The sequence below is a fragment of the Cygnus atratus genome, chromosome 6 (genome assembly GCF_013377495.2).
Source record: "Cygnus atratus isolate AKBS03 ecotype Queensland, Australia chromosome 6, CAtr_DNAZoo_HiC_assembly, whole genome shotgun sequence".
Taxonomy (NCBI): Eukaryota; Metazoa; Chordata; class Aves; order Anseriformes; family Anatidae; genus Cygnus; species Cygnus atratus.
Window position 1 is genome coordinate 30,642,555 of NC_066367.1, and position 26,128 is coordinate 30,668,682.

The 26,128-nt window shown below is 41.2% G+C and overlaps 1 protein-coding gene across 1 annotated transcript; it reads right to left on the minus strand.

Moving 5' to 3' along the window:
- Positions 1 to 707: 707 nt before the first annotated feature.
- On the minus strand, positions 708 to 26,128 carry CFAP221 (cilia and flagella associated protein 221). Its single transcript, XM_035556110.2, has 24 exons — positions 26,097 to 26,128; positions 22,937 to 23,121; positions 22,388 to 22,488; positions 20,707 to 20,793; positions 20,505 to 20,600; positions 19,924 to 20,024; positions 17,451 to 17,554; positions 15,809 to 15,968; positions 15,167 to 15,284; positions 14,973 to 15,084; positions 14,645 to 14,753; positions 14,001 to 14,088; positions 12,194 to 12,283; positions 10,742 to 10,837; positions 9,405 to 9,495; positions 8,363 to 8,490; positions 7,844 to 7,924; positions 6,736 to 6,843; positions 6,411 to 6,587; positions 4,813 to 4,971; positions 4,310 to 4,404; positions 3,698 to 3,787; positions 3,383 to 3,502; positions 708 to 831 (listed from the first exon to the last, which is right to left on the minus strand). The coding sequence occupies exons 2-24, from the start codon at positions 23,073 to 23,075 to the stop codon at positions 708 to 710; spliced, it is 2,574 nt and encodes an 857-aa protein (XP_035412003.1). The 5' UTR covers positions 23,076 to 23,121; positions 26,097 to 26,128.

Below are 26,128 nucleotides of genomic sequence, written 5' to 3' on the forward strand. Positions count from 1 at the left end.
ACAAGAAAGTAGGAGACATCTCAGTTGAAAGGTGACATGCTGAGAAATCCGCTTTCCTATGGAATACATCACAAGCATCACAGGTCTCTTATGAGGCCCTGAAGTTCATCACCCCAATCCACGCCCCAATTCCCAAGAAGCTTGTGCATTGAATTAAACACCTAATAGCTAATTAAATCTGCTTGGACATTATCTTTGTGGACAGAAACAGTGTTCAGGTCCTCCCTTTCCTTAAAGATCTCGATTGTACGATTTACAGTCAAGACTGAAATGTAGGGACTTACCTGCAAAAATTCAAGGACAAGCCATAACAAACAAAACAAAAAAAGAAAACAGCAAAACAAAACAAAAACAAACAAAAAATCCAAATAATTTGGTCATCAGGACTTCTCATTTTTTATTTCAAAAACGATGGACTGCAGATTAATTACTATTTACAAGGTAGTACTGGGGTTTTCTGATCTTTCACACCAGCACAAAGTGAGCAGGCACGTGGCTGAGGATTCTCATTGGAGCAATGACTGTGTTTGGGGTAATGGGCACTCTCAGAGTCCTTGACAGAGGTGACATTGCTGGCGGCTCTCTTCTCTTTGCATAAGAAGCAGCTGACCTCACTGAACACGCAGTAGATACACAGCTGTGACACAAGAGGCCTCATTCATTAGCAGGATAAGCAGTACCAAACAAAGACCTTCATAAAATTATTCTTATTCCAGAATAAGGGTTTTATTAAGTGCTTTCATCTTCATCTTCTCCACATGTTTTTGAACCTTCTCTCTGAGCCCGTTGTTTTGGGGTTGAAAACGTTCATCTGGATGGTGTTGTGTGTCTCTGCAAGGAGTTTAAAAGATCATTTGTACTTAAAATAGCCAGGGAAGCTACTCTACTTAGCAGTGCTGACAAAAACAAAGGAAGAGACACACAATTTCTCTCCTTTTTATAGTGACCACAGAGGATATTTCATTATTTATGCAGAACTGGAGAGTGAAACTGTGGAAAGAACATTCAACTTTTGGCCTGGTCATTTAGGAAATTTAACCATCTGATAGGTAAACACATACTAGGCTGAGTTTCTACATTTTATCTGTGAAGGAACATATGCTGTGATGGCCAGAACAAGAGAATCCACATGAAAAACTGATTTCCCTTAAGGAAAGAACGCAGAAACTGCTGTGGAGGAGCAGTTGGATGTCATCCAGTGAAATACCACCCCATCAGTAACAAAGAAGAACCTTCAGTGACAAAATAAAGGATTTGGACTTCACTGTTTGCTAATAGATTTTTGTTTCTAACTTTAAAAGGCCAAACAAATGGTGAAGCTTTCAACAAATTTAGCTGGCAGCAGAAACTGAAAGTAGACCAACCCAAACCTGCTAACAGTTTTTCTTCTTCCCCATGTCCTCAGTCCTATTGGTAATCAGGGCTTGGAGGCTGATTCCATATGAATATCCCCAGTCTACCCCTTCCCAGGGCCACCTTCTGTTCTCTAGCGTCCGTTCTCAGACACCAGCACAGCCAACTTTTATTAGGTTGGAGTTTATTTTAACCTTTGAGCTATTTCCAGAGTCCCATCCTTAAGCAGAATTGCACTTTTCGTACAAATTCTTTTATTTTTGCTATCAGACCATAACTTTGTTTTCTAAAAGTAGAATACAGACACTATTTACATACACCAAAGTGTGATCATGCTAGTAGAAAATGGTAACAATGACACCAGAAAGCAAGTGAGGTGGTGCACATATGTCCTATTCGATGTAACAAATGCTCCATAACTGGAGTTTACGAACATCAACTAAAGTAGATTTAGAGTTAGCCAAAATGGACTGAAATGAACACTTGAAATATAGATACCTAGAAGTGTTTAATATAGAAAAGTATTTTCAACTTAGAAGAAAACATCAAAGAATGAAACGTATGGTTATAAAACTGCTTACGTAGAAAAAGCACCATCCAACACTGTATGACTGCAGAGAAAAAAGTGACTTTAGTTACATGAGCTACTCCAAATCCCCACATTTTGACAAGCAGGGTGTCATAAAATGATAAAAGCAGCACTGAGTCAGACACACGTGTTTGTACAGCAAATTATTTTCAATCAATGCTGTAATAATCACAATACAGCAATCAATGTTTTGTCAGAGACCTCATAACACTCAGCACTGTTTTAAAGTTTAATGAATGATAGAGTTGCAGAAAATTTGAACACCAGTCATTTCCCTCTAAAATTAAATAAAGAGATGTACAAATCTCTTGGTGGCTCTGAGAATTTCAGGCTGTTATACACCTGACTAGCTAGGTGTCTAATCATCATCATTACCACTTTAAAGAGATGGCAACTGTTGGACAGAAAGGTTAATTCATGTGTTCAAAGCCACACGAGGTATCTGGGAAAACACTGGGTTAGAACTCAGCACGTTCTCCCGTGTTCTTCTGCAATCACCTATCTCACCCACAGTGCCTACTGCTCAAGTCCATTGCCCTCAGCGTCCCACCTACCAGCTGATACCTCCCTGCATCCTCCCTGTGACATCACATACCTCCAAGTTTCACACAGAGCACCCACTTCTACTTCCAGCCCCACAGAACTGCTGGCCAGCCTTGCACGCTCTTCTAAAACCATGGTGGTAATCATCAGGCCCCTTAAAGATTCATTTTGTCCCTCAGAGCTTTCCTCGTCCTTAGGTCTCTCAAAGTTTCCATGCTGAGCTGCAAACTGAGGACATCAGCGTGACAACACTGGAGGCAAGTGGCAGAATCTGGCCCTTAGAGTGATGACTTTATAACACTTTAAGGAGCAGGTGATTCCCTGTTTCTGAATGCAAATTGTTTTACACGCTGTGCTGTGTGTCTAAAACACAATGCTCATCGGTAGTGGTGTGAAGCTTGGACAGCAGAGCACATGTGAACAATTCTTAGAAAGAGCCTGAGAAAAAAGCACCATGCAAGCACCATGCCAGGGAGAAATTTTAAGGGATCATTCATTACCATGAACGAGTAACGCTGAATTTATTCACCACTGCCAGCATTACTAAACATCTAATCAAAAGGGTCACTGGAAAGCCACTGGTCCCAGATCATTGAATAGCTCTGTGAAGGCAAGGGGACTGCCTCCAATGCTAGATGATAGTGATAAAACTGAAGTCAGAGACATCCAGGCTAACGTGTCACACTCACAGATGTTTTAAGTCCAATCCAGAGATCATATTTGCAGCACAAAATATAATACGTGAGACTGCTGCTTTGCTTGAAGTGCCAGATCTGCATCTGACTCCATGATGGAGCCCCTGGAGCACCTCTGTATGACTTTCTACGTAATTCTGAAAGAGATGCTTCTCTTCAGATTCCTTCCCATTCTTCTCCCCTAATTTCATATTACACTTACCTTTCTTCTTTTGCTGATTTCATTTTGCCTTCTTCTGTGAACGCCTGCCCAATTTGTGGAAATTCAGCTCTCAACATCTCTGGAGTAAGAATCACTTTGAACTCCATTTCATCTGTCCCACTAAAATCAGGAAGATGAAGAACAATCAGGTTTTATTCTTTTAAAATTATTTTTCAGCCAAAAAAACCAAAAATATATCTTATGCAAGAGAGACTTTGCGCTCTTGCCTTTGAGAATCTCTCAGAAGATGTTTAGACACATCCATGCAAGCATTTAAGGCTTAATCACACTGAACACAAAAGAGGAGAAACTTACTGGTCAATTACGTTCTCTCTGTCTCTTTCAGGCAAGTCATACAGCATTGGTGGTACCTCTGTTGGAAGCATATCTGAACTGTAAGGATCTCTGTGATGGAAATGGAATTTAAGATGAGCAGAGTGTAACTGCAGCCAATAGTTACATTATGAAGCTTCACAGTAGTAGCTATAGTTACAGAGAAGATGATGTAATTTTAAATATTCCTGGAAAAAAGATGAGTACACCAGAAACTAATGTGGTACGGGGGAACATAAGCCTGAGAGATGCTGGCTGCCATTGGTGCAGGTGTCCACATGTTAAACATTTTACTGTTCATACTTCTGCCGGACAGTTTGTACCTCCCAGAGTCTTCTGGCATTGAAGCAAAATGCATTCAGGGCAGATGTCACTGGAAGTCTAGAGTAAAACTTCCTTTCCAGGACTAGGTATTTCCTCTAGCGCTATAGTTCTTAACTCACCCTCCAAGGAGAGTGATTTTGGATTGATGAGCAGTAAATAATTCCACCCATATGCCCAGAATTACCTGTGCGACTAGCTATTGGTCATGTAGTTAAAGAGAGCAGAAAGGGGTACAGGTTAGAGGCACTGTCTATTCGATTTATTTCTTACCTAGACGTTGTACTCGCCAACATGGGAGTGTTCGAAAAGATGGAATACACCACTGGTAAGAATCGTCTCCAGTCCATCACTCCACAAATCACTTCCTGAAATTAAAAGTGCTACAACTATCAGACGTCTAACACACAACGCAGTGGGGAGAGAAACTTGCAGGACAGAGCATCTGACTTCTTGGTTAAGAATTTAAATATGGAGAACTGCAGCTCTCCAGATTCAATGATGCTTCCTCCACTGCAAGGTCATAAAAATACAACAGGCAGTTAAAAGAGGGAAAGAGCAGAGAAATACTTCAGAGATGAATAAAAGATATGGACAAAGCCTAATAGCAGGTTATTCTGACCCACATACTGGTTATTTAGGTGCACACAACTTTTATTTGAAAGTGTTTTCTATCTAGGATGACTCTTCATTTTCCTTCATAAATCCTTGGAGCAAATTCTCAGCAAGAACACACCCACGGCAGGTACTTGTACAATAAACCCGAAAGGCCATACCTTGTGATGCAGAAATTTCTTCTGTGTGACTGGAATACTGGATCCTTTGGGGCATTCCTTGGTAAAGGTGTATTTTGGAAGAGGACACAGATGATATTCAATATTTGTTTCAGAATAAGCTAAAGGAGGTAAAACTGGAAATAATCCTGGAGAGGGGTTCTAAAAACAAAAGAGATTATTTTAGAAAATCATTCTGAGCACCCCAAAGAATTGATGAAAATTCAGGCCTTACAGTTAACATACTCTCCCCAAACTCACACGTTTGTTTCATCATGACTCTTGTTCAGCGTAACCCTTCATCTCCTGACTCTCCCCACATTGCAGACCCATAATTTGCCTGGCTTATCCATGCTCTCTGCTGTCCAAAATACTGGAATTTAGGTGTTGTTTGCAAGTATGGAAGAAGAAAAACTTTGATCCCTCCAAAATCCAATGCTGGTTCTCTGAACAGTTCAGAAACCAAGGAAGGGAACTGGCCTTGCCATAGTGGAAGTCTGCAAGCATTTTATCATCTATTTCACTGTGCTAGCGTTTGCTTCTGCCTTCAGTTTAATGCTGTGTAGCATGGAATCAGGCTGTGCCTGGCTCTTACACTGACATGACAGAGGGATGAAAGAGATGCACAGAGGATCTCATCAGTAAGTCCACTGGAGTCCTAGCCCCATGCAGTGGGGACAAGTCTATCCTATGTACGTTGTGCCAAGACCACCAGAGCAGCACACTGGGCTCTGGGCCATTTCAGCTAACTAATGCTGAAAGACCGAGCCACCCAACTCAGGCCCCGTGCTATGCTGGCATGGAGACAGTCCGTACCCACACACAGCACTTCACTGAGCTAAAAGCTGTCTCTGCCTGCTCAGAGTCACCAATGGACCTCCAGGCTGTGCTGCACTGTGTGGGAAATGCCTTCTATAGTTGGTGCCAAGTAGCACAATCTACATGAAAATTAAGTAACTGAAAATCTTCCAACACACCTGGTTGTGATTTTTTTGAATCCCTGTGCCTAGTAACTAGGAAATGTGGCTTAGGATGTAATGAGAACTACTTGAAACTGTAAGGCAGCAGGGTGCAATGTAAGCGAAGAGCTTGACTTCACTTTCCTCACTCTACTTATGGATCAGGCAGAACTGCAGTTCCCCAGCTGAAGAAAAGACTATATCTGTCCTACTTACCTGGGCTAGAGCAGGAAGTTATAGAAGGACTGAGATGCCAAGTCCGTGGCTTTTTTTTTTTTCCTAACACGCAACCAGGGAAACAAATAAAGAAGAAGGGAGAGGCCCCAAGGTGTTTCAGGGAATCCTGGAATCAGTCAGAATTTGTGGAGTGTGGGACTGAAAGGGAAGACTCCGGTTCTCTGCCATCACTGGCAACTTTGCCTTATCATCCCTCTCCTAAACTGATCCAAATTCCACCTTAAAGTGTGTCCCTCTCCGTGGGATGAGCTCTGAGGCTCCTACATGCCAAGGCTTTCAACTTGAAGGATTACTCACGCTCTGGCAGATAGCTTTATATACCAATCTGAGTAACAGAACTGCCCACCAGTAAACACCCTTTCCCCTCTTTTCTTAGGTTCTTTGTGGAAGTCAACTTCTACTTACAAAAATGCGAAGTGGGTTGCTCTCTGTAGGGTAGACTAAAGCTTGGGGAGGAACCAGTTTTAAGAGGCTGACATGTCTTTCTGCCACTTCTTCTGGGGATGGTTTGTCAAAATCCATCCCGTGGGAGACCAGGTTAAGCTGCCCCTCAGGAGAAGGAACTACTTGAACCAACTCATCCTTGAAAAAACACAGACATGAAAGGTTTTCAGAGTGTAGCAAGCATTTTGTTATAAAATGTTGGGAAAGAATTAATCAAATAATTGTAGAAATGTAGGGGTGGGAGTGACTTCAGCAAAGGGAGTTTGTATTCGAGATTACTTGTTACCTGGGCTCCCTGCCTCAGCGGCCGGCAAAGTTTTCGAGGTTTGTAACTTGTGGCTGCATGGTGCGTACAAAATGGCTGATAACCCATAATGCTGAAATGCTGCGGAACCTAAGTGCAAAGGAAAAAGACATACTGCAGGAGATGACAGTAATCACTTCTGATAAACTCACATATGGAATGGAACATTCCAGTTTTATCACAGACACATCACATCTCTGTGGTAAAGGATACTTGCATTGCTCTTCTGTAACGTAGTATATGATCAAAACTTCGAGAAGTTTACAAGGACAAGCTGAATGAGTGTATAAAGAAAGTTTTCATTCTTGCTTTTCTGTGAAAGATCATGGATTTAAAAGTTTTTTTTGATCAAGTATACTAAACTTAATGGGGTTGAGAAAGGCTGTATTAAGTAATAAAACTAACACTGACAGATGAAGCAAAGACACTAACAGAAAGATTGTTATACCACCTGAAAAAAAAAACTAAGAGGAAATTGAGCCAAAATCTGCATTGATTTGAACCTGAGGAAATATTTTTGCTTTGATAGAGTGCTGAATGCGATCTTTTGCTATTCAAAAATTTGAAAGAAAAAGTCTTTAGAGGTCAGGAGAAGAAAAAGATCTGTAGTTATAAGTTGAAAAAACAGTACTATCCATTTCAATACGGAGATGTTCCTATTTCCTAAGCAGGAACGCAGGAACTAAGCATACAGAACTGGACCGCCAAATAAACAGAAAATTTCAATTACTTTCTAAAAAGGACACTAACAATGGATGGTATTTTTGCTCTCTAAAATCAAAGGAAAGGCTATGTCACAGAGGGCTTGCAGTATCCTCATTCATAAATGCATCTTGTTGCTTGAGACATAATATTTGCAGCTGAGGCAATTCATCTGTGTCTGAAGAAAGGAGAATTGCTGACTACAGGCTTGCCACTTACAGAAACCGGTGAGATTTGTTTTTGATAAGGCTGTGTGATTAGCATGCATTTATTAAGACAACATTTCTACTGGGCTGCACGCTGGGGCCACTGAATCAGGCACAAAATGTTTAACTGGACTGTGGAAAGAGAGAAACATGATAGAGCTGAGGGAGTTGTACTGACTCACCTTCAAGTCGTAAAAGGGAAGAGCGTGTCTGATTTTCACATCTACAGGTTTGATAGGAACGAGGCCAAGAGCATCAGGTTCCTGGTAGAATACAGTATTTAAAACCCAGTAATATGGTGGGCATTTTGTTTTGTATTGGCAGCAATCCATCAGCATGGCTACTTGAAAACATATGGAAATAATTATGCAAACATTTTAATATTTTTCCTGTCTTTTCTAGGACTTTAGCATTTCAGTCACTTTTTAATTTATTTTCCTGTGCAAAATCATGGATTTTAACTTTGGTCGTTAATGTATTACACATAATTTTAGAATGCAATCAAGAGAATGTAAACATTTTAACTGCTTTTAAGTGCTTAGCAGCACTCTCAATAAACCTGAAGTCCTGAATTAATTTGTTGGAACTCCAGAACACCAGCCACATTGTAAAGTATAAAAAAACAATATGGGTTCTGGGGCCAATGTTTTCAACAAAATTTTATCTTGACTGTTGGCCACCATTTTAATTACTATACCTACCAAATCGCGGCACAATTCAAGGGAACTGTAAAAGGGGAATTCAAAAGGCAATATACGATCTTCAGATATGCTGGAAGAAATGCCCTTATATTCTTCACTCTTCTCTGTTTTGCTGAAACACCTGTTTCCTGTCAAGAATGGAAAGCAAATACTAAGATTTTGTAATGTAATTTAATTCACTGCTTCAAAAATAGAATCAAGACACAAAACATATTTAACATCTTCCTTATACAGGATGTGTCAATTCATTTTAATATGGAAAGTAAGGTACTATTTTCTAAAGTTTTTAAATACCCCATCTACAAGACAGCATACTGGGAAATAAAGAGTGCCCACTTGCAGAGGCAGGAGAAGGCCTGATATAGAAAGTTGTCAAACTGCATGTGTATGAGGTGGTATGAAATAAGAAACAAATCCTCTTCTGTGCCTAGGATAGCCAACTGTGACTCCCATCCAAGGCCAGATACGTTCCATAACTGTTAAAGAACAAGTGACTTTTCCAGACCAGCACTGTCATTTCAATATAAATGAAAGTAATTGCTTGAAAGCACTTGTGTGAGAAAACAAGGAGGAGGAACACAACACTTGAGTGGCACTTGGCACTTGGCTATGTATCTCACAATTCTTTCTGTCTCATTTCACTGAGTTCAGATATCTTGCCTTTACCACACTTTATCTAACTGCTTGGGTTCCATCCGATCTGCTTACCTACTCGTCTGTTTCTCGTATAATCCCACCTGCCCTTTCCTTGTTGTTCCTCAGCCCTGTAAGTAGCTGCCCTATTATTAAGTTGCTAAGTTGCAAGGCTCCTAGGAGTACCACATTTTTAAAATATGGTAGATAATGTGTATGAAAAATAGATATATTTTGACTACAGCTATGTCCACCTTGTCATGCTCCTCTTTTTTGCTTGAAGACTCCTTTGTAGGGACTCTTTCTTTACGTATCTATCATATACAGGCATGCATCTGACAAACCACAGTACAACCTGAATTATCAATCATTCATTGCCAGACTATCAACTTGTTCTTCTGCTCCTTACCAGATGCAGAGCCTTCCTCCACTACTTTGGCGTCTCTTGTTAGCCCACGGAACAGATGCAGTAAACGATTTAGTCGACTCTGAATCACAATCTGAAGGAATGATTTTAAATTTTCAAGTTTAATACTAAGTTTAACATTCTAAGATTTACAGTCATAGAAATACACGTACATTGCAACAGTATTTATTCTACAAAACTCACTCATACATCTATTTCAGAATTTTTGCTATAGTTTTCTGTTCAGAAGGGATAAAATTGGGAAGGAAAGATTTTGAATGGATTTCAACTCCACCGTGACACTACGCATTGAAAACAGATCAGCCGTTTGTTTAGCCTTACAGTTTAATTAGACTTTTTCACTAGATCCTAATCCTTCAGCTGTGTCTATTGGCATACATAGACTTAACAATAGGTAAACAGTCAGCTGATCATGGCCCTATGAATACTTGCGGCTCTGTGAAAGAGAATATGTAGTAACACTCACTGAAATTTGCCTAGTGCTTTTTATCGCAGGGTAACAGTGAAGAGTTCAAATACCAGAAGGAACCATTTGGCCACCTCCTTATTTGTGCAATACACATTTCATCTCAAGGCATTTGTATGGAGCCTAATACTGCGGGCTGTGGTAAAGAATAGATTTGAGAAGAATATCTGAAGTGGGCACTGGGAAAGCAGGAAGTTTATGTATTGCTTACTGCATTTATATTTACTTAGAGATGAACAGTAGAAATGCAAGTTAATACTTAAACTCAATGGAACAAGTGATTTTATTGATTTAGTCTTTAACTTCCAGGCTGGGAGGGATCTTAGGAGACCTCTAGTCCAATCTCCTTCTCCAGGCAAGGTCAGCTATGAGATCAGACCAGGTTGCTCAGGGCTTTATTCAGTCTGGTCTCGAAAGCATTAAGGGATGTAGACTGCACAAACTCTCTGGACAATCTGCTCCAACGACTGTCCTCATAGTGAAAAAGGTTTTCCTTACACACAGACTATAGCTCTCTTACTGGAATTTGTGTCCATTGTTTCCTGTGTTCCCCTCATCTTTCTTGTAGTAGGGTCCCAAAATTGAACATCATATTCTATATGCATTTTGAAATCTTTTCGTTCAAAAGTATTTTGTACATTAAAAAAAATAAATTCTTCTGCATTTGCTTAGTATTGATTGTTTAAAAAAAAAATTACTCCAGATCCTTATTTCCTGGTAAAGCAGGGACACATTTATCAAACTGTCAAATCCCTGGCTAGCTGTGAAGACCGTTACGTGCTAGTTTGCATGTTCTTTTGTGCTGTTTCCAAGGTGACATACCATCACACTGCATTCTAGTTGTTCACATTACCTTGTATGCTGCTTGTTGGAATTTCCTCAACGTCCTGTTTCTGTTGTCCCAAGGGTCATTACGGAGCAAGTTGAATGTGGGATGGACATTTGGATGCTGCATGGTATTAAAAAAAAAAAAGGTACCCCTTTTAAAATTAGTCAATGGAGGAATTTTCTCCAGCCCAAGCTATTCCTTGGCCAGAATCCCTCTGTTATTTCCCAACACTAAAATTAAATCAAGTAAAAATGTTCAAGTTGAATTATTTCATTCCATGTCCATGTCACCCTACTGGCATTTAAACAGAAGTCTTCTCTGCAGGGCTTAATAGGGGGTAATCACCAAAAATCTGCAGATGCAATATAGGAAACGGAGAGGTAACGTAGCATAGTCTGCATCCATATGTAAACGACAGCCACATACTATGGCAGAAGTCCAATAAACGGGCAGTCAGTGGAGAGAATGGACTAGGTCTCTGCTGAGCGTACACTTCAGCTTGCACAAATGTGAAGCTGGAATAACTGCAAGGGCTCAAACCAGAGGCTCAGCAAATTCAGTATCCTCTCCCCAATAACAGCTGACAGCATAGACCTACAGCAGGGTGAAAGATCAGTGTTAATTCCCCAGAATAAACTCCCAGCATCTAACAATCGCTGGCTTTGGACATACTTGAGAGAGGCGTGATGTCTCTGTATTTAATGACTTGAATTGTCTGAATGCACTCTGAACACAAGTAAATCTCTTTCTTGATGCATTTATCTCTCCAGTTTTAAACTGATGTGACAGAAAAACGTAGCACTAGAAGGGACTCCAGTGGCTCCACGGTACAGTTCTTCACAGGAGGGCAGATACTCAACCAAAATGTAGATTAGGAAGGTCCTCAGAATCAACTCCACACAACCCCATGCCACACTCACCATACGATATTCAACGTTTTAGAACGGGCACAAGAGTACAGGAAAAGACCGACTACCACAGCGATGATGTTCCTCAAGAAAAAAAGCAGCAAGGATCCCTTGTGTTGCTAACAGCCAATGTTCCTTCAGTAGCAGGCTATTTATTAAACAAAGCTTCCAATAATCCTAGGAAACGGATCCTGGGAATTACCCCACACCACAAAGACAAAAATCCTAATTACCAGAAAGGTTCCTGTCAATCAGACCTACAAGGTAAAGTTTGCAAGTCTTGTGATTTGCTTAATTTAACACTTAGGCATGAGAAAGCTACTCCTGAGAGAGCTTTCAGGAACAAGCAATATGAATCTCAGGTTAGGCCTGTACATTTCCACTTGTCTCTCATATTAGAAGGTCAGAACATCAGAAGATGAGTTGTGCATGCAGCTCATTGCTGGTTCTACTGTAGTAGAATGAGAAGTACGACACTAATACAGAAATGGCCATATTAGGAGGAAAAACATTCGGTGACAAATAGTTATGGTTGTTTGTTAGCTTAGCAGGTGATAACAACACAAACCTGCTCAACAGTCCGGATAACACGTCTGGAAGAAGTTTCTACTTCGTTCCTTTGAAACTCCTTTTCTATGATAGGATCTCCTCTTTGAATCTAATTTATCACCAGGAAGAACAATCACATTAGTTCAAAGCATTCAGTGATTTTTTCCCTTATTTATGATTAGCGGAAATTCACTTACAATGTACCTGTTCTGGAGGTACGTTGCAAAACAGACTTCACCCCCTTCTAGGGAGTGATTATTGCAACCTTTAGCAAGTCAAACAAAGTAAAATAACGTTCTTTTAGGTCTGAGTTTAATTCTGATCCCTGTCCTAACAACACACAGATTGCTTTACATAGGCAGAACCAGTAAGAGAGGGATTACAAAATCAACCACATAAGTCACCACTTGAACAGCTCTACCCAGGTGATAGCACTACAAAAATTTCCTGCAGCTTTCCGACATTTTGTGACCATCTTCTCCATCATGGTTTCCAATTATGCCTGCTCTTTAATCTGTTCATGTGTGCAACAGTTTACTACTGCTTTCACTTCACTTTTCTGAGACTCTCTCAAAGCGTTCAGGCATACTGGATGAATACCAGTGCTTCTTCTCATTATGCTTCTTCCACCATGCTCCTCCTTACCTATTGTTTCATTCCCAGGGTACAACTATGTCTTTAACCTTGGCATTATTATGGGAAGTGAAATTCACATGATTTTGATGGACTGAAGAGTTGGTTAAGACAATGAAAGAGAGACCAGTTAAGGGTCTCCAGGACACTCAGTCCCAGGCTGTAAAACACAGTGGTCAGTTGAACAAACGATGGAGGAATAATAAATACTTTGTGAGGCCTAAAGGCACTCAAGGTGAACAAACTGACAGCACAAGCAAAGGTACACCTCTGTCAGAAAGTCATGGGGACAACTGTGAAATCACCCCAAAATCTCCACAGACAAAAGGTGGCCAACATGTAACTAAGTAAATATTTCTAGAGAAGGTGAATATACATCTAATTCAATGATACACCAATCTCACGTTCTAGATCGTTGGTTTTGTTACTTATTTCCTCCTTTGTTAGTATTAAAAATAATGTTTGAATTAATTCATGCTTAATTTAATGTATAAATTAAGCCTTGACCTATTTATAAATAATGTGACTCCCATAAACAATGCCTTAGAAGTCAGTAGGATGTCAGAATCTACTTGAATATCCAGGAGGCAGGATAAGAGGGACATGCCCAATCTATCTTTGAGGGCTGTGCCACATGGGGGTAAATATTTTATGCCATTGCTTTTTGCAGCTGTCACCTCTACAAAAGACCACCTGCAGTCTGGGGTGACTGGAAGAAAGCAAAAAGAGCGAGGGTGAAAGCGTAAAAGAACCTGCTGAATTATCCTCCCATGGCTCTGCAGGAGATCACTGACTGGGTTTAGCCCTTTGATCGTGAGCTGTTCGAGAGGTACAGAATAAACAGAACATTGGATGCAGCCACAGTGCTGACAGGATTGCTGCAATGCTGCACTGTGATGTAGCTGGGTGGAAATCTACCAGGTTGAGCAATACCTGTTGTAACAGGTATCTATTTACATTTCCATTAATAACTTAACCTCTCTGTCTACCTCCCGGATAAAACTGCCTCGAAAAACTGATGCAGAGAAATAAAGATGTAACTGTAGAAACAAGTCCAGCTAGCACAGCTGTATATCAGTGTGTTAAGAAAAACTGAAGGCATAAAGAGATTGATACAGTTCTCTAGTGCACTGCTTATAATATAAAAGTATAAGTTTGATTTTAAATTTATAGAAAAAATGAGCAAAGGCTACCTTGTACCGCTCTTCTTCCCTCTGCCGGTTTTCGATAACCTCTTTTTTGAATTCCACAGAGACTGGATCCTTGCCTTTACGAACTTGCCTGTATTTATAGTAGAGGCAAGAAAATGTTTTACTTAATGTACAGTTTGTTATATTTAAAGGTTAATAGACTGATTCTCCTCTTTCTAAGGTGTCTAGGAGTCCATAATATTCAGCATAAGAGCAGTTCAGACAATCGCAAATGAAACCACAGTATGCTTACACATGATTATGTGCTCTGCTTTACACTATTTGATGTATGTGTGCAATTCTGTTCACTCATTTCACATTTTAGCCTTGATTTATTGACAACCGTGACAAAAACTCCCTTTACCTTTAGGTGGGATGGAATACATGTGGTTGGATGAACAAAGGTTTCAGCAGGTTTCTTTCTGAATGCAACTACCATACAATCAAAAACCTCACTGAGTACACTCAGATTGCTCTCAGGCAGAAGGGAAAAAAATTAAAGTAAAACAAAAGTATCTTAACTGTAAAAGAATCCCGTCAGGACATGAAATAGCAGCTTTATGCACCAGTGAATATTGCATACATCATTCACAGAGGCCTCAGCTAAGCAAATCTCCCTGTCGTTAATATGGTTAATTAACACTCACCACTTCAGATGATTTGCTTCCTCTTTCTGAATATTTTGTTTGACTTTCAGTTCAAATATGGCTTCCTTCATCTGTCTTGTTTTTATCCCTTCATCGCCTTGGCAAAGGACTGCAAGAATATCAGAAAGACATCATACCACAAACTAGACTGAATTTTTAATTGGAAAATAACACCCACGGTGATAACTGAACTCATTAATCTGTAAAGCTAAGGTGAATTTCTTACAGAAACCACAATCATGTCACTTCAGCAATTCTGAAGCTGAGTTTCTCAAGAGAAACCTACAAATATTGATAAGATTGAGTTTACGCTGCTTAATTATGTTACCTTCTTTCAAGTTCCTAATCTTCATTTTGCCTGGTTCCTGATTCAAAACAGTGGCTACAGCATACGGATTTGACAGATCTGTGGGGAATCTGAGGTTCTGGTATTCAATTTCCTAAGAGATAGGAAGAAACAGAAGTGAGAAAGATTTTCAGCCCAGAAAAGTACTTGTGATTATTCTCTCTTCACACCCTTACTTTTTGAATAGGCTTGGATTGTGGCTGGCTGAACTGGAGTCTTCTCCACAGCACTGACTTTCCTGCAGACACTGTTTTTCTCTGTGGACGACTTTGTTGTTTTTCAAATCGTTCATTTCTAGGTGTCAGAAGGAAAGACATTGTTCTTCTAAGTACTCTGTAAATTGTACATAATTGTAGTACATGTATATATATCCCTTCTAGATATAAAAGAAGATTGGAAATTCTTTTCACAATTTTAAAGCGGAACCAAACTTTCTAAATTTGCTAACTTCTTAGTTCACAAAAGATAGGTACAGCCCAAAAGACCTTACTGCTCGAAAAACTGTACCTTGCAAGGCCTTAACAATAAGAATAAGGTAGATCAGACATAAGCTGAGGATGTTCAATACCTCTTTAAGAATACTTAATATCATTATTTTTATTTCGGTACAGTGTTAGGACACACAGAGGACGTGCACTCTGAACAAATGGTGTAAGAGAGCAGGTATGTGTATTAACACTTGAATAACATTAGTGCATTTTATGTCACCATAGATAGAAATGCTTAAAATGATTACAGCAAAATTGCATAAAATCCTATTACACAGGCATTTTCTAGAACTGGACAAAAACATCCAAAGATCAGTCAGCCACACATACATTAGACCCAGATGGGGTGTTGATGTTCCTGTGAAGACACATACATAGGGCTTTGAGTGGAACTGTGAAATCCACAGTTGCATTTTCATTTGTGCTGTTCCATACTCGAGTGGGGAATATTTCACAGTAACTTCCACTTTCCCATCGCCTGGAATGATTCCTGTGATTAGAGAAGAGAAACAGTAAGAATCCATCTAATGTGGGCCCACTTAAGCATGCTGAATTGGATTCTGGACCACTTTTTTTAAGCAATATTACTGTTTGAATAACAGTAAGCCTCAAAAAAAAAAATTCAGGTCTCAAAGTATCTTTCCAGAATGACCAGTTACCAGATAAAGGGAGATATTTTGCAATAGCAGAGAGATTTGACAGTTAGAATATTTCCTACTGTTGTGAAAACGACTGGCTTTTTATATGCAATAGTTCTTCACTTACATCTGCTGGTCTCCATTCTCTGGCACATCCTGCTCTCTCAAACAAAGCATTATAGACGTATTTCTCTGCATTCTCCCAAGTTTGGGGAATTGCCTGGACTTGGTGCATTAGTTGTCTCTACTTGGTCTTATTTCCTTATTACCTATTCCATGGTTTTATCAAACCACTTCAACCACCCTTCATATCCCTAAAAATCAGGGCAACCCCAGGATACAGGTCCTGATACTCCTCGGCTTTTCTGCACAGGTAGTAACAAAACTGAAGAAGAGGGCTTTTTTTTTTTCCCCCAGAACAACTCATTTGGGGAAGTAGGACCCTACCTTTTCTGAAAGTCCAACCTAAAACATTTTTACCTTTATTACAGAAGGGGAATGCAATTCTTAAGGGAAATCTGACATGTCAGGCCAAATTCATATCATTCTACATAGAGGAGTAACAGCAACTTTTATTACTGTGTGTAAGTAACCAAAGTTTAAATTCCAATGTCATAAATGCCAGTGACAGATTTATGAAGGTTTTTACTTATTTAAATCTTTACGTATCTGTGTGGAATTGACCAGAGTGCTTAAGTGAATTACACAGCCAGGTCTCACTCACCTACACATTTTTGTCATATCAGCTGGGCTCTGACATGCTTCTGCTGGCACCTGGCAAATGTCGCAATGATAGCAACTGACCTGCAAATAGCTATGTCTGCCTCAAGACAGAGCCCTCAACAGCATTAGGCATGAAAATAGCCTATCATCTTGTAGCCAAAATTCCCTGTGTAAAGCCCATACACAGAAGTCTTGACAGAATCTAATATCCACTGCTGTAACTCATTAATGAGGCAGGAGCCAGGTAGCCCTTGGGGAAAGGCGTGATAAAGGGGTGAATGCTGGACTATACCTCACTGCCTCTCTCCTTTCCAAAGGCTGCACCAGCAAAGAGAGCAGACAAAGACTGGAAGGACTGCTTGGGAAATCCCATATTTTGCAGAGATCTACAGTTGGGCATTGGAGGAGAAATCCACCAGCCACAGAAGGCTATTTGCCACAAAGCTGCATGTAATCAATACTTGTCAGCCTGTGTTTACCTGGAAGCACTCTGAGGCAAAGGCTTTATCTTTCTACACACACTTCTGTACAGCACTGAGTACACTGTCATGAGTAAGTACACTCAATAAATACAGATTTAGCATGTAGAATGTTAAATAAATGCAATTTACCAAATGTTGGCTGGACGGTGAAGGCTCTGTGAGACTGAATAAAATCAATGTGGAATTCAAAATCTATTGGGCAGCTGCACTGCAGTGGGATGACATACTCCTTACTGAAAAGGGAGAAACAAAGAAAAAATAATGAAAATACAGGCAATCACCAATTACAGGCTGGAAAATTATGTTAGATACAACACGCCCTGAATATATCTGTGCCAGAGAGATGGCTTACGTATTAATGTGAAAATAGTCATTTCCCATTGCTTCAAAGCAGCAAAATACTTCAGACCTTTCACTCAATAGGGAAATGAGACCTACATCTTGACATGACTGCTGGGTATTTTACATCTTGACTTACTTTCTCCAACGCCTACAAAATCTGATTACAGAGAAATTCATCAATTACTTTTCAGAAGTTATTTATGCGTACCCTTACATTCTTGTAAACTTCAGGATCTAGTAAGCACAAACAATCCAAATTAGAGCAACGTAAGTACAGAACCAGAAATCCACCTCATCCCACAGCTCTCGTTGTGGAAGAGGATGAAAGAAGACTCTGTGCAGTCTTCAAAAGCGTTGAACTCCAGCACATCAGAATGTCTGGACTTTACCCACCACAAATCATCACGGCACGGCCTGATTTTCATAAAAGCCTTTTATGTCTCACACTGGTTGTGTGAGGGTACTCAGCACACACTTTTTCAAGCTGCCTTGCTTTTGTATGTATCCTTTTTCACGTACCAAACCGAAACACAAAAGCATTGACATAAGGCCATCCATCATCCTACAAATCAAGGCGAATTTACCCAGGCTTATTTCTGTTTTCTGTAAATTGTCTGACTGAAATCCTATGCTGCTGATTAGTAAAGAATGCATATTATACACAGTGTTCCTTTGGAAGCACATTTTGAAATGCGTAGGGAAATGAACAATAGCAAAGTCTTTTTTTTCCTGCCTTAATATGACTTGTTCATGAAGATGTAACAGCAGACTGGGGAAGCAGCTTATTTTAACGTATAGTGCAGCTCATACAGCAAACAAAATGCCTTAAAAACATGACAATTGTGCCATCTGTTGCCTTATGGACCTTTTGTGCTTAAGGGGAAAGCTGGGTGGTAGAATATGGATATACGCTTGTGGAAGTAAAAGGGATTTTTTTCATTGACCTCAGCAGGCTATGGATCGAGCCCATAGTCCCTTGGGTTCTGTACAGCACCAAGTATTTCAGAGAGATTCCATCTTTATGGAAGTTTGTAATAGCCTAATGATGAAGCATACTAGTAAAAATTAAAGTTTGAAACCATCAGTTTTCTCTTCATGTTGTCCCAAACTCTTCCAAATTCCTCCAGGAGCATCTCTGAGCATCCCTGTTGTGCTGGAAACTTTTCCTATTGTTTAAAATTGTATTCTGTACTCTGCTTAATCTCTTCTGTTTTCTTAGAAAAATTCTGTACACTTTCACAATTGATAAAAAAATGGAACAAATAAACTGAATCACATCATGACTAGAAGTACCCAGCAAGTTAGGAGTCAAATTCAGTTCTGTGAGAAAGCTGTAACTTCACTTCTGATGGATTCACTAGAGCTTAATAGATATGGGAGATTAGAAAAGCAAGTAAATAAAAAGACACAAATGTTTATTGTACAATGATGGACTCATTTTTACTACAGATTTTTGCAGTTTTCTCTAATGCATCTTGTCTATTCACATTTCTAAGCTTCAGTAAAATTCAAGGGTTACTTTTAACTCACAAAGCCAAACCTAGCTGACATCCAGTTCCTAGAATTCACTTAAATCTTTACACTAGCATGAATCATCATAATTATACAGTCAACATACAACAGAACTAGACAGTAATCAACAGGTTCTCCCTTCTCCTTAACAATTACTACTTATTTGTGCATGAGAACAGTCAGTACTACATCTATGTAAGAGATGGAGCAAGACCAAGTCTTTACTATTCAGAACTCCACATCAGATCACTTTAAATATTCTTAAACAGAAGAAACAAGTCTAGTGATGGATTGATCTCTGGACGGAGGTTAGCCATTTGCTATCACTAACTTACACCTACCACTGCCAGCCCACACCTTCATTTTCAGAATCCTTCTTGACAGGAGGATCTATTCACTTTGGATTTACTGACGCTAAGAAGACCTAGTACTTGGGAGCATACAGATTACGAACAGCAGCTAGTATACAGCCATATTTCTTCACCATATGATAAGTGAAGTGAATCAGCATCAGTTTAGACCGGCTGAAAACCTTCCCATCTATGTATATGTTTAGTTTGTACATCATCCATTTTCCTGTGTAGGTGCGCCTGGAACAGTTTATACATGGAACTGTTTTGCAGTCCAGGTGGTAGCTGACTTCCTCAGAGTTTCCAAGACTTTATGATTGTACAAATAGAGGAAAATGAGATTCTTCAGGTTTTATGCGTGTCCCACAAAAATGGACAAATGTACGTCCTTAACTCACCTCTGACCAACTGATACATCAGACATATTTATAAACGATGGAAATTCCACAACATTCATAGCAGGATAAGCATGCACAGGAACAAGTAATGTATCTTCTCCCTAAAAAAAAAAAGTTTAAATATTTATTTGTTGTAATGAATAAATGCTATGCAAAGTAAAAGTTCCTGTAGTGGTCGGTCAGTAAGTGGGCATGAAATGCATCCAATATGATCACTGTGGCTCCTTAGGACATTGACGTTCTGCTTGCTTGCAGTATCCCTCTGACTTTCCATACTTTCAGTAACTATCTAGAGCACCTCCAACACTGCTCAGCTAAGACATTGCATCAGTGTGGCACAAAGACTGGTTTACCAGCAAAGTGTAACAGAATAATAAAGATAGTCTATCCACAACTCTGGGATGTTACAGTGAAAAAAAAAATAGATGCTTAAACCCAAGTACTCAAATCCAGGCTTACTGGGAGAAAACATGGGGCTCTAGGTGATTAACTGTACATTTACTTTATCATTATCATCGTGTCCTAACAGTTGTTGCATTCCATTACAAATTTAAGAGTATTTTCTCACAATAAATGCTCACCTGACAGTGAATTCGGATGCAGTCATAGTAATAGCGCCACTCATCAGGACAGAAATCAACAGTAACAACGTATGACAAGCCAGGGACAAGCCGATGCTAGAAAATGACACGAAATAAAATAGAAGACATGTAAAAGCTGCCTATATGCACACAGAAACAGAGCTGCACGCAAACAGCAGTGTGAAGGCTTTCTGACACTTACAGTTTTGTTGTATTTAATCTGAAAATACTTTGTCTGGGGTGGTATGATGTGAAGGTTTATTACATCACCAGAAATATTTATCAGCTTCTGTAGAACAAAAGAAAACCAAAACCATGTCATAATGTAAGAGGGCAATTGGAAACACATAGCCAAGAATGTGTATTAAACATGGAAGTAATCATTTCAACTTTAGTAGAAAAAAATCTGAGTATGCTCTGAATTTAAAAAGAAAACTATTTAAACCTTGCATCCTGCATTTTTATTCTTTGGAACCAAGTCACGAGTCCTTAGTCAGAAAGAACTACATCTTATTTTTTACATGAAACCCCCTGAAATCAGCAAAACTAATTGCTAAAGAAGATGCTACTGTTGAATCAAGTTCTGGTGCTGTTTTGCTTAGGAACAAAGAAGCCAAAAAGCATTTTTTTGTTCCTTTGCAACAATCTATTGACTTCTCTTTTGCAGAAGTCTGAGACAACAGAAATGATTTAATACAAGGTTTTGTTCTGGATCACAAAGTAACAAACCTTTGGAGTGCGACCATTCAGCATGCTAAGTCTCCTGCATCACGGAATCATTTAGGTCGGAAAAGACCTTTAAGATCATCACGTCCAACCACTCACCTAACACCACAAAGTCTACCAATAAACCCTGTTACCAAGTGCCACACCCACACACCTCTTAAGTACCTCCAGGGATGGCAACTCTACCTCTAGCCGGGGCAACCCCTTCCAATGCCTGACCAACCTCTCTGGGAAAAAAAATTATTCCTAAAAACCCAATCTAAACTTCCCCTGGCACAACGTGAGGCCGTTTCCTCAAGTCCTATCTTTTGTCACCTGGGAAAAGAGACCGCCACGCACCTTGCTGCAACTTCCTTTCAGATAATTGTGAGGAGGTGCCCAAGAAGCTGGGAGGGGACAGAGTGAGGACAGCTGATTCAGACCGACCAAAGGGATATTTCATACCACGTGGCGTTATGCTCAGCAAGAAAAACTGGGGTAAAGAAGGAGCAAAGTGGGGAGATACAGCTGAAGGACCAGGGTGCTTCTGCCCCTGGGTGGGCCAGCAACAGCACCCTGGGTTGCATTAGGCAAAGTGTTGCCAGCAGGTCAAAGGAGGTGATCCTTATTTATTTTCATTACACCTGGTGGACCTAATTCATCATAATCACCCAACTTCTTCCTCAAAACACCACATCGATAAAGAAGACAGACAAAGGGAAAGCAGAGAGAAGAAAAGGAGATACTCAGACTATTCAGTAGACAAGGAAACCAAGCCTACGTCCTGACTTTCTTTCCTTAGGTTATATTGCTCCTGGAAGAAGGCAGAGGTGCAGTCAAAGTCCTTGCAGCAGTGAACCCAGTTACAGCCACACAAATGGTCCAAGCACACTTTGATAACAGTCCCTTACGGAGTTAAAGCATGAGTCCATCTGTGACTTGCAAGTCACACATCGCTCTTACACTGCTCACAGACACAGGAAAAAGGCAAAAGAGACCGTAAAGGGCAGCGATGCAAACAGCATGGCACTTGTCTGTTTTGTTACCACAGGGACACTGATTTTAAGTGCTCCTCTTTAGAGCACTCACAGAGCAAATGGCCTCATGACCACAAGCAGTCTACTTGGCTTCTGTTATCCTTTTATAAGCCCCAAGAGGATCCCTCCCCTGACACTTACCAGCGTCTGCTGGTGATGTTTTCCAACTTCATACCCTCCGTAGTGCAGCACAGCAGGCTCGGCCTGTACAACGTTGCTCCTCTGGCGTTCTGAATAAACCTCTACAGAGAAAGATGGTGAGACAGGGAGATTAGGAAGGAGACCAGGTGAAACATACATGGTGAGCGTTACTTACATTTAGCAAGTATGTTTATGTAGCACCTCATGTATTACAGAGAGAAAAAGGAAACAGAGCTCTTGTTAAGCAGGCATGACTTTAAGTGGAGGGTTAAGGTGGCAACTACTACCTCAGCAGATCCACGATCATTTCACCACTTTATCTTTTGGCATCTGTCTCTTCATGGCTTCAACAAGCCACCTCAAAACTTTAAGGTCAGCCAGAACCGCCATTATTTCTTTCCTGACTACCTCTCCCAAGATTTGGGCTCACAGGGAGACACAGGTTAAGCAGTGGGATGAGTGCTTTGCCTGTGAGTTGAGAAAAATAATAGAGGAGTTCCCCCTAGGATTGCTCCAAGGTTGGGGAACAGTCAGAGAGCACAAACTTACTTGATTCCAGCAAGTGATTGGGGACAGCACGTCTCCTTTTAGGTTCCTCCACTAGGCTGTCCAGAAGGACGCTGGGTATCTTCTTGAAGGGTTTCTCAGCAATCGTGCTTTCTGTGGAGGCTGATTCAATCACGTCCATGTTAGGACACAAATGGAGTCTGAAGGGTACTAAAATTCATCAGCACCTGGGGTCAAATCAAAACAACAATGATAGAAGTGCCCTCCCTTACACTGCTAACATCTGTTGGCTAAAACTGCTTAAAACCATTTAGGAGAGAGAGTTTTTGTTGTTTTTTCCCCCCTGCTGAAGTAGATTACAGAATAAACCAAATCCCAAGACCAGTTAAAATTCTTCCCCACTACCAGAACAATGGATTTACCGTCTCACACTCTGGACTGTAACTGGCAGGCATAAGTACCAAACAGCTAAGTGCCAAACATGCTTCAAGGAGGACAAAAATAGAAGGTAAACTTCTGATCACTTGACAGAGCCAAGTGTCAAATCATCAGGCAGACTGACATCATTATTCATTTTGATGTTATCCACTCTAGATCCACTGTGGAACAGAGCCAACAGCCAGTTCCTCAGGAAGCCACGCTCTGTGCTACTGCTGATGTTACGTGGCCACTGAACCCCAGGGAACCCACGCTCAGCCATGATGCACAGGTCTCACGACCAGGTGTGCACAGCCAGAGCAGGTCCACAGAGCTCCAGGAGAAGTCAAGCCAGTACACCTGGTAATAGTTTCAGCCAGTAAGTACTTCCAAAGAAAGCTGATAGCAACGGTATCCATCCCACTGCTGGAGAGGGCATGGCTGAACCAGGAAAGAGGCAAGCTGTGGAAGGAATGGCATACACCAGAACTCCACCACCTCAGTTCAAGCCAAGCTTGTGATCAGAAGTCTTCATGTAACACAGCCCATTTTGCACAAGCGTGCTCCAAATACTAGACTACTGCTTGTTATTTACCTTGCTTATGCACACATTCGCCTAAGACCCTTCCACAGGATTTTCACATGCCATACCCTGTCCCTGCAGACCGTGACCCTCAGGGGTGCACCCTTAGCAGCACAGGCCTGGCACCTCAACAGGGCAGGACACCTGGAAGCCGGTAAGCTGTGCCCAAGGAAACGTGGTTCACCACATTTTTCCACAGCAAACCCCAGGGGCTCTGCTGCAGAGACAGCGTGCTAACGCGTCTGCAGGACGGGATGATTCCAGGAAACCTTGCTCACATGGCAAGCCCTAGCACTTAGGGCATCTTCAATGATCTTAGGGCTTACTGGGGATGTTTGGCTTTCAGGACATCTCTCTCCTCCTTCATGTCCCCCAGCACAGACAAGAAGAGAAGGTTCTTCTGATAATCCCACAATCCAAACTGATTTCTGCAGAGATGTTCTCCCAACGTCTCCTGAGTGTTTGGGTTATTAACTTGCAGATTCCGTTTTAACTTTTAAATGTTAATAGGAGGGATAAGAAAATTGGCATTTGAATCTTTTGTTTAGATAGCATCAGTTGGGTTATTTGTTTAGTGAAGATAACTGTAAACCCAGAAGACCAAAGGTATTATAGATCTTGTGTTAAGTAAGCACAGTTATCAGAACATAAACTTTTCTAATGACAAGAGCAAATATTGCACAATCAGGACACCAGACACTATCCATCCACACAAAATTATCTTCCTAAATTCAGCACATGGCCCTTGGCTCTCCTATGAACTGCATGGAGAAAAAGACAAGATACATTTGGCAAAAGTATTGAGCTCAAAGGCAGCCATGCTGGGTTTTCCATCCCTCAAGATGCTTCATTTTGTATTTGCTCTTCACAAACAGGAAGATGGGTGCGCAGCTCACGATGGTGCCACATTAATGTCAATGCACACTTGAACTCCCTCAGTGCTACATGTAACAGACTCCTCCTGACAGTCTCCTGTTGTCACTTCTGGCTGCTGGAACTGCAGCACAAAGGCTGATTAGCTGCTTGGACAACAGGTAGGTGACATGATCCACACTACGGTAGTGCTTTAAGATTCAACAGATCCAAAGCTGAGCGGTTAGAACAAAAAAAATCATAGACTCATTAAGGTTGGAAAAGACCTCCAAGATCATCTGGTCCAACCATCCCCTACCACCAACGTCACCCACTAAACCATGTCCCTAAGCACCACGTCCAACCTCTCCTTGAACACCCCCAGAGACGGTGACGCCACCACCTCCCTGGGCAACCCGTCCCAATGCCTGACCACTCTTTCTGAGAAGAAATATCTCCTAATTTCTAACCTGAACCTCCCCGGCACAACTTGAGGCCATTCCCTCTAGTCCTATCACTGGTTACCTGTGAGAAGAGGCTGATCCCCAGCTCCCCACAGCTTCCTTTCAGGTAGTTGTAGAAAGCAATGAGGTCTCCCCTGAGCCTCCCCTTCTCCAGACTAAAATTTATAAAATTTCTAAAAATCTGGCATCTTTCTTCTGTTGGTCAGCATGCCCCATTATGAAGACAAGTTTTGAAAAGCTGGAGACAGACTTACAATGGCAAAATGTTATTCCCAGTGTAATTGTATCAGTAATTCAAAGTGATGCTACTATCACTTCTCACGATACCATCACCAATGTAAATAACACATGCAGTTTTTGTTACTCTGAAAGAACCAAAGCAGGACAGATGGTTACACGCCAAGGCCCTGCAATCACTGACAGGGCCATGTTCCTGAAAGACCCAGGTCTGTGCTTGATGTGGCACTTTTGTGCAAAGCTATCACCAGAAGATCTCTGTGGCTGTGAAATCCTGGTTCCATCGGAGGCAACGGCAAAAGTCACCCCAAAGCCGCCAAGGCCAGGGTACGACCGACCCTTCCTCTTCCTTCTGTGACTTTACAAATGACAAAACACACACTTTTATTCAACCAGCTGAGTTTCTGAGCGGACCGACGGGCTTCGAGTTTCCCCACAGGTGTCCCCGCCGGTGCTCACATCCCCCTCACACCGCCTCGGAGGGGGGGGAGCTGTAAGTCCCGCCCCAACCCCTGTGGACCTTTGGGGTCCAGAGGCAGCCCCACGGCCCTGAGGCGGCCCCTACTAGCCCCTACTAGCCCCTACTAGCCCCTACTAGCCCCCACCGGCCCCTGCTGGCCCTACGGCCCCCTCAGGCCGCCCCGCTCACCTCAGCGCCGCGGCGGGCCGCCACGGTTGCTC

Bases quoted from the DNA above. Each gene is read 5' to 3' on its own strand.
- CFAP221 (XM_035556110.2), bottom strand. From the start codon at position 23,075: ATGGACGTGATTGAATCAGCCTCCACAGAAAGCACGATTGCTGAGAAA. The intron at 20,601-20,706 runs GTAAGTGTCAGA...GTCATTTTCTAG, and splicing joins AGATTAAATACAACAAAACT to CATCGGCTTGTCCCTGGCTT. The intron at 17,555-19,923 runs GTGAGTTAAGGA...CTCCCTTTTCAG, and splicing joins GATGTATCAGTTGGTCAGAG to TAAGGAGTATGTCATCCCAC.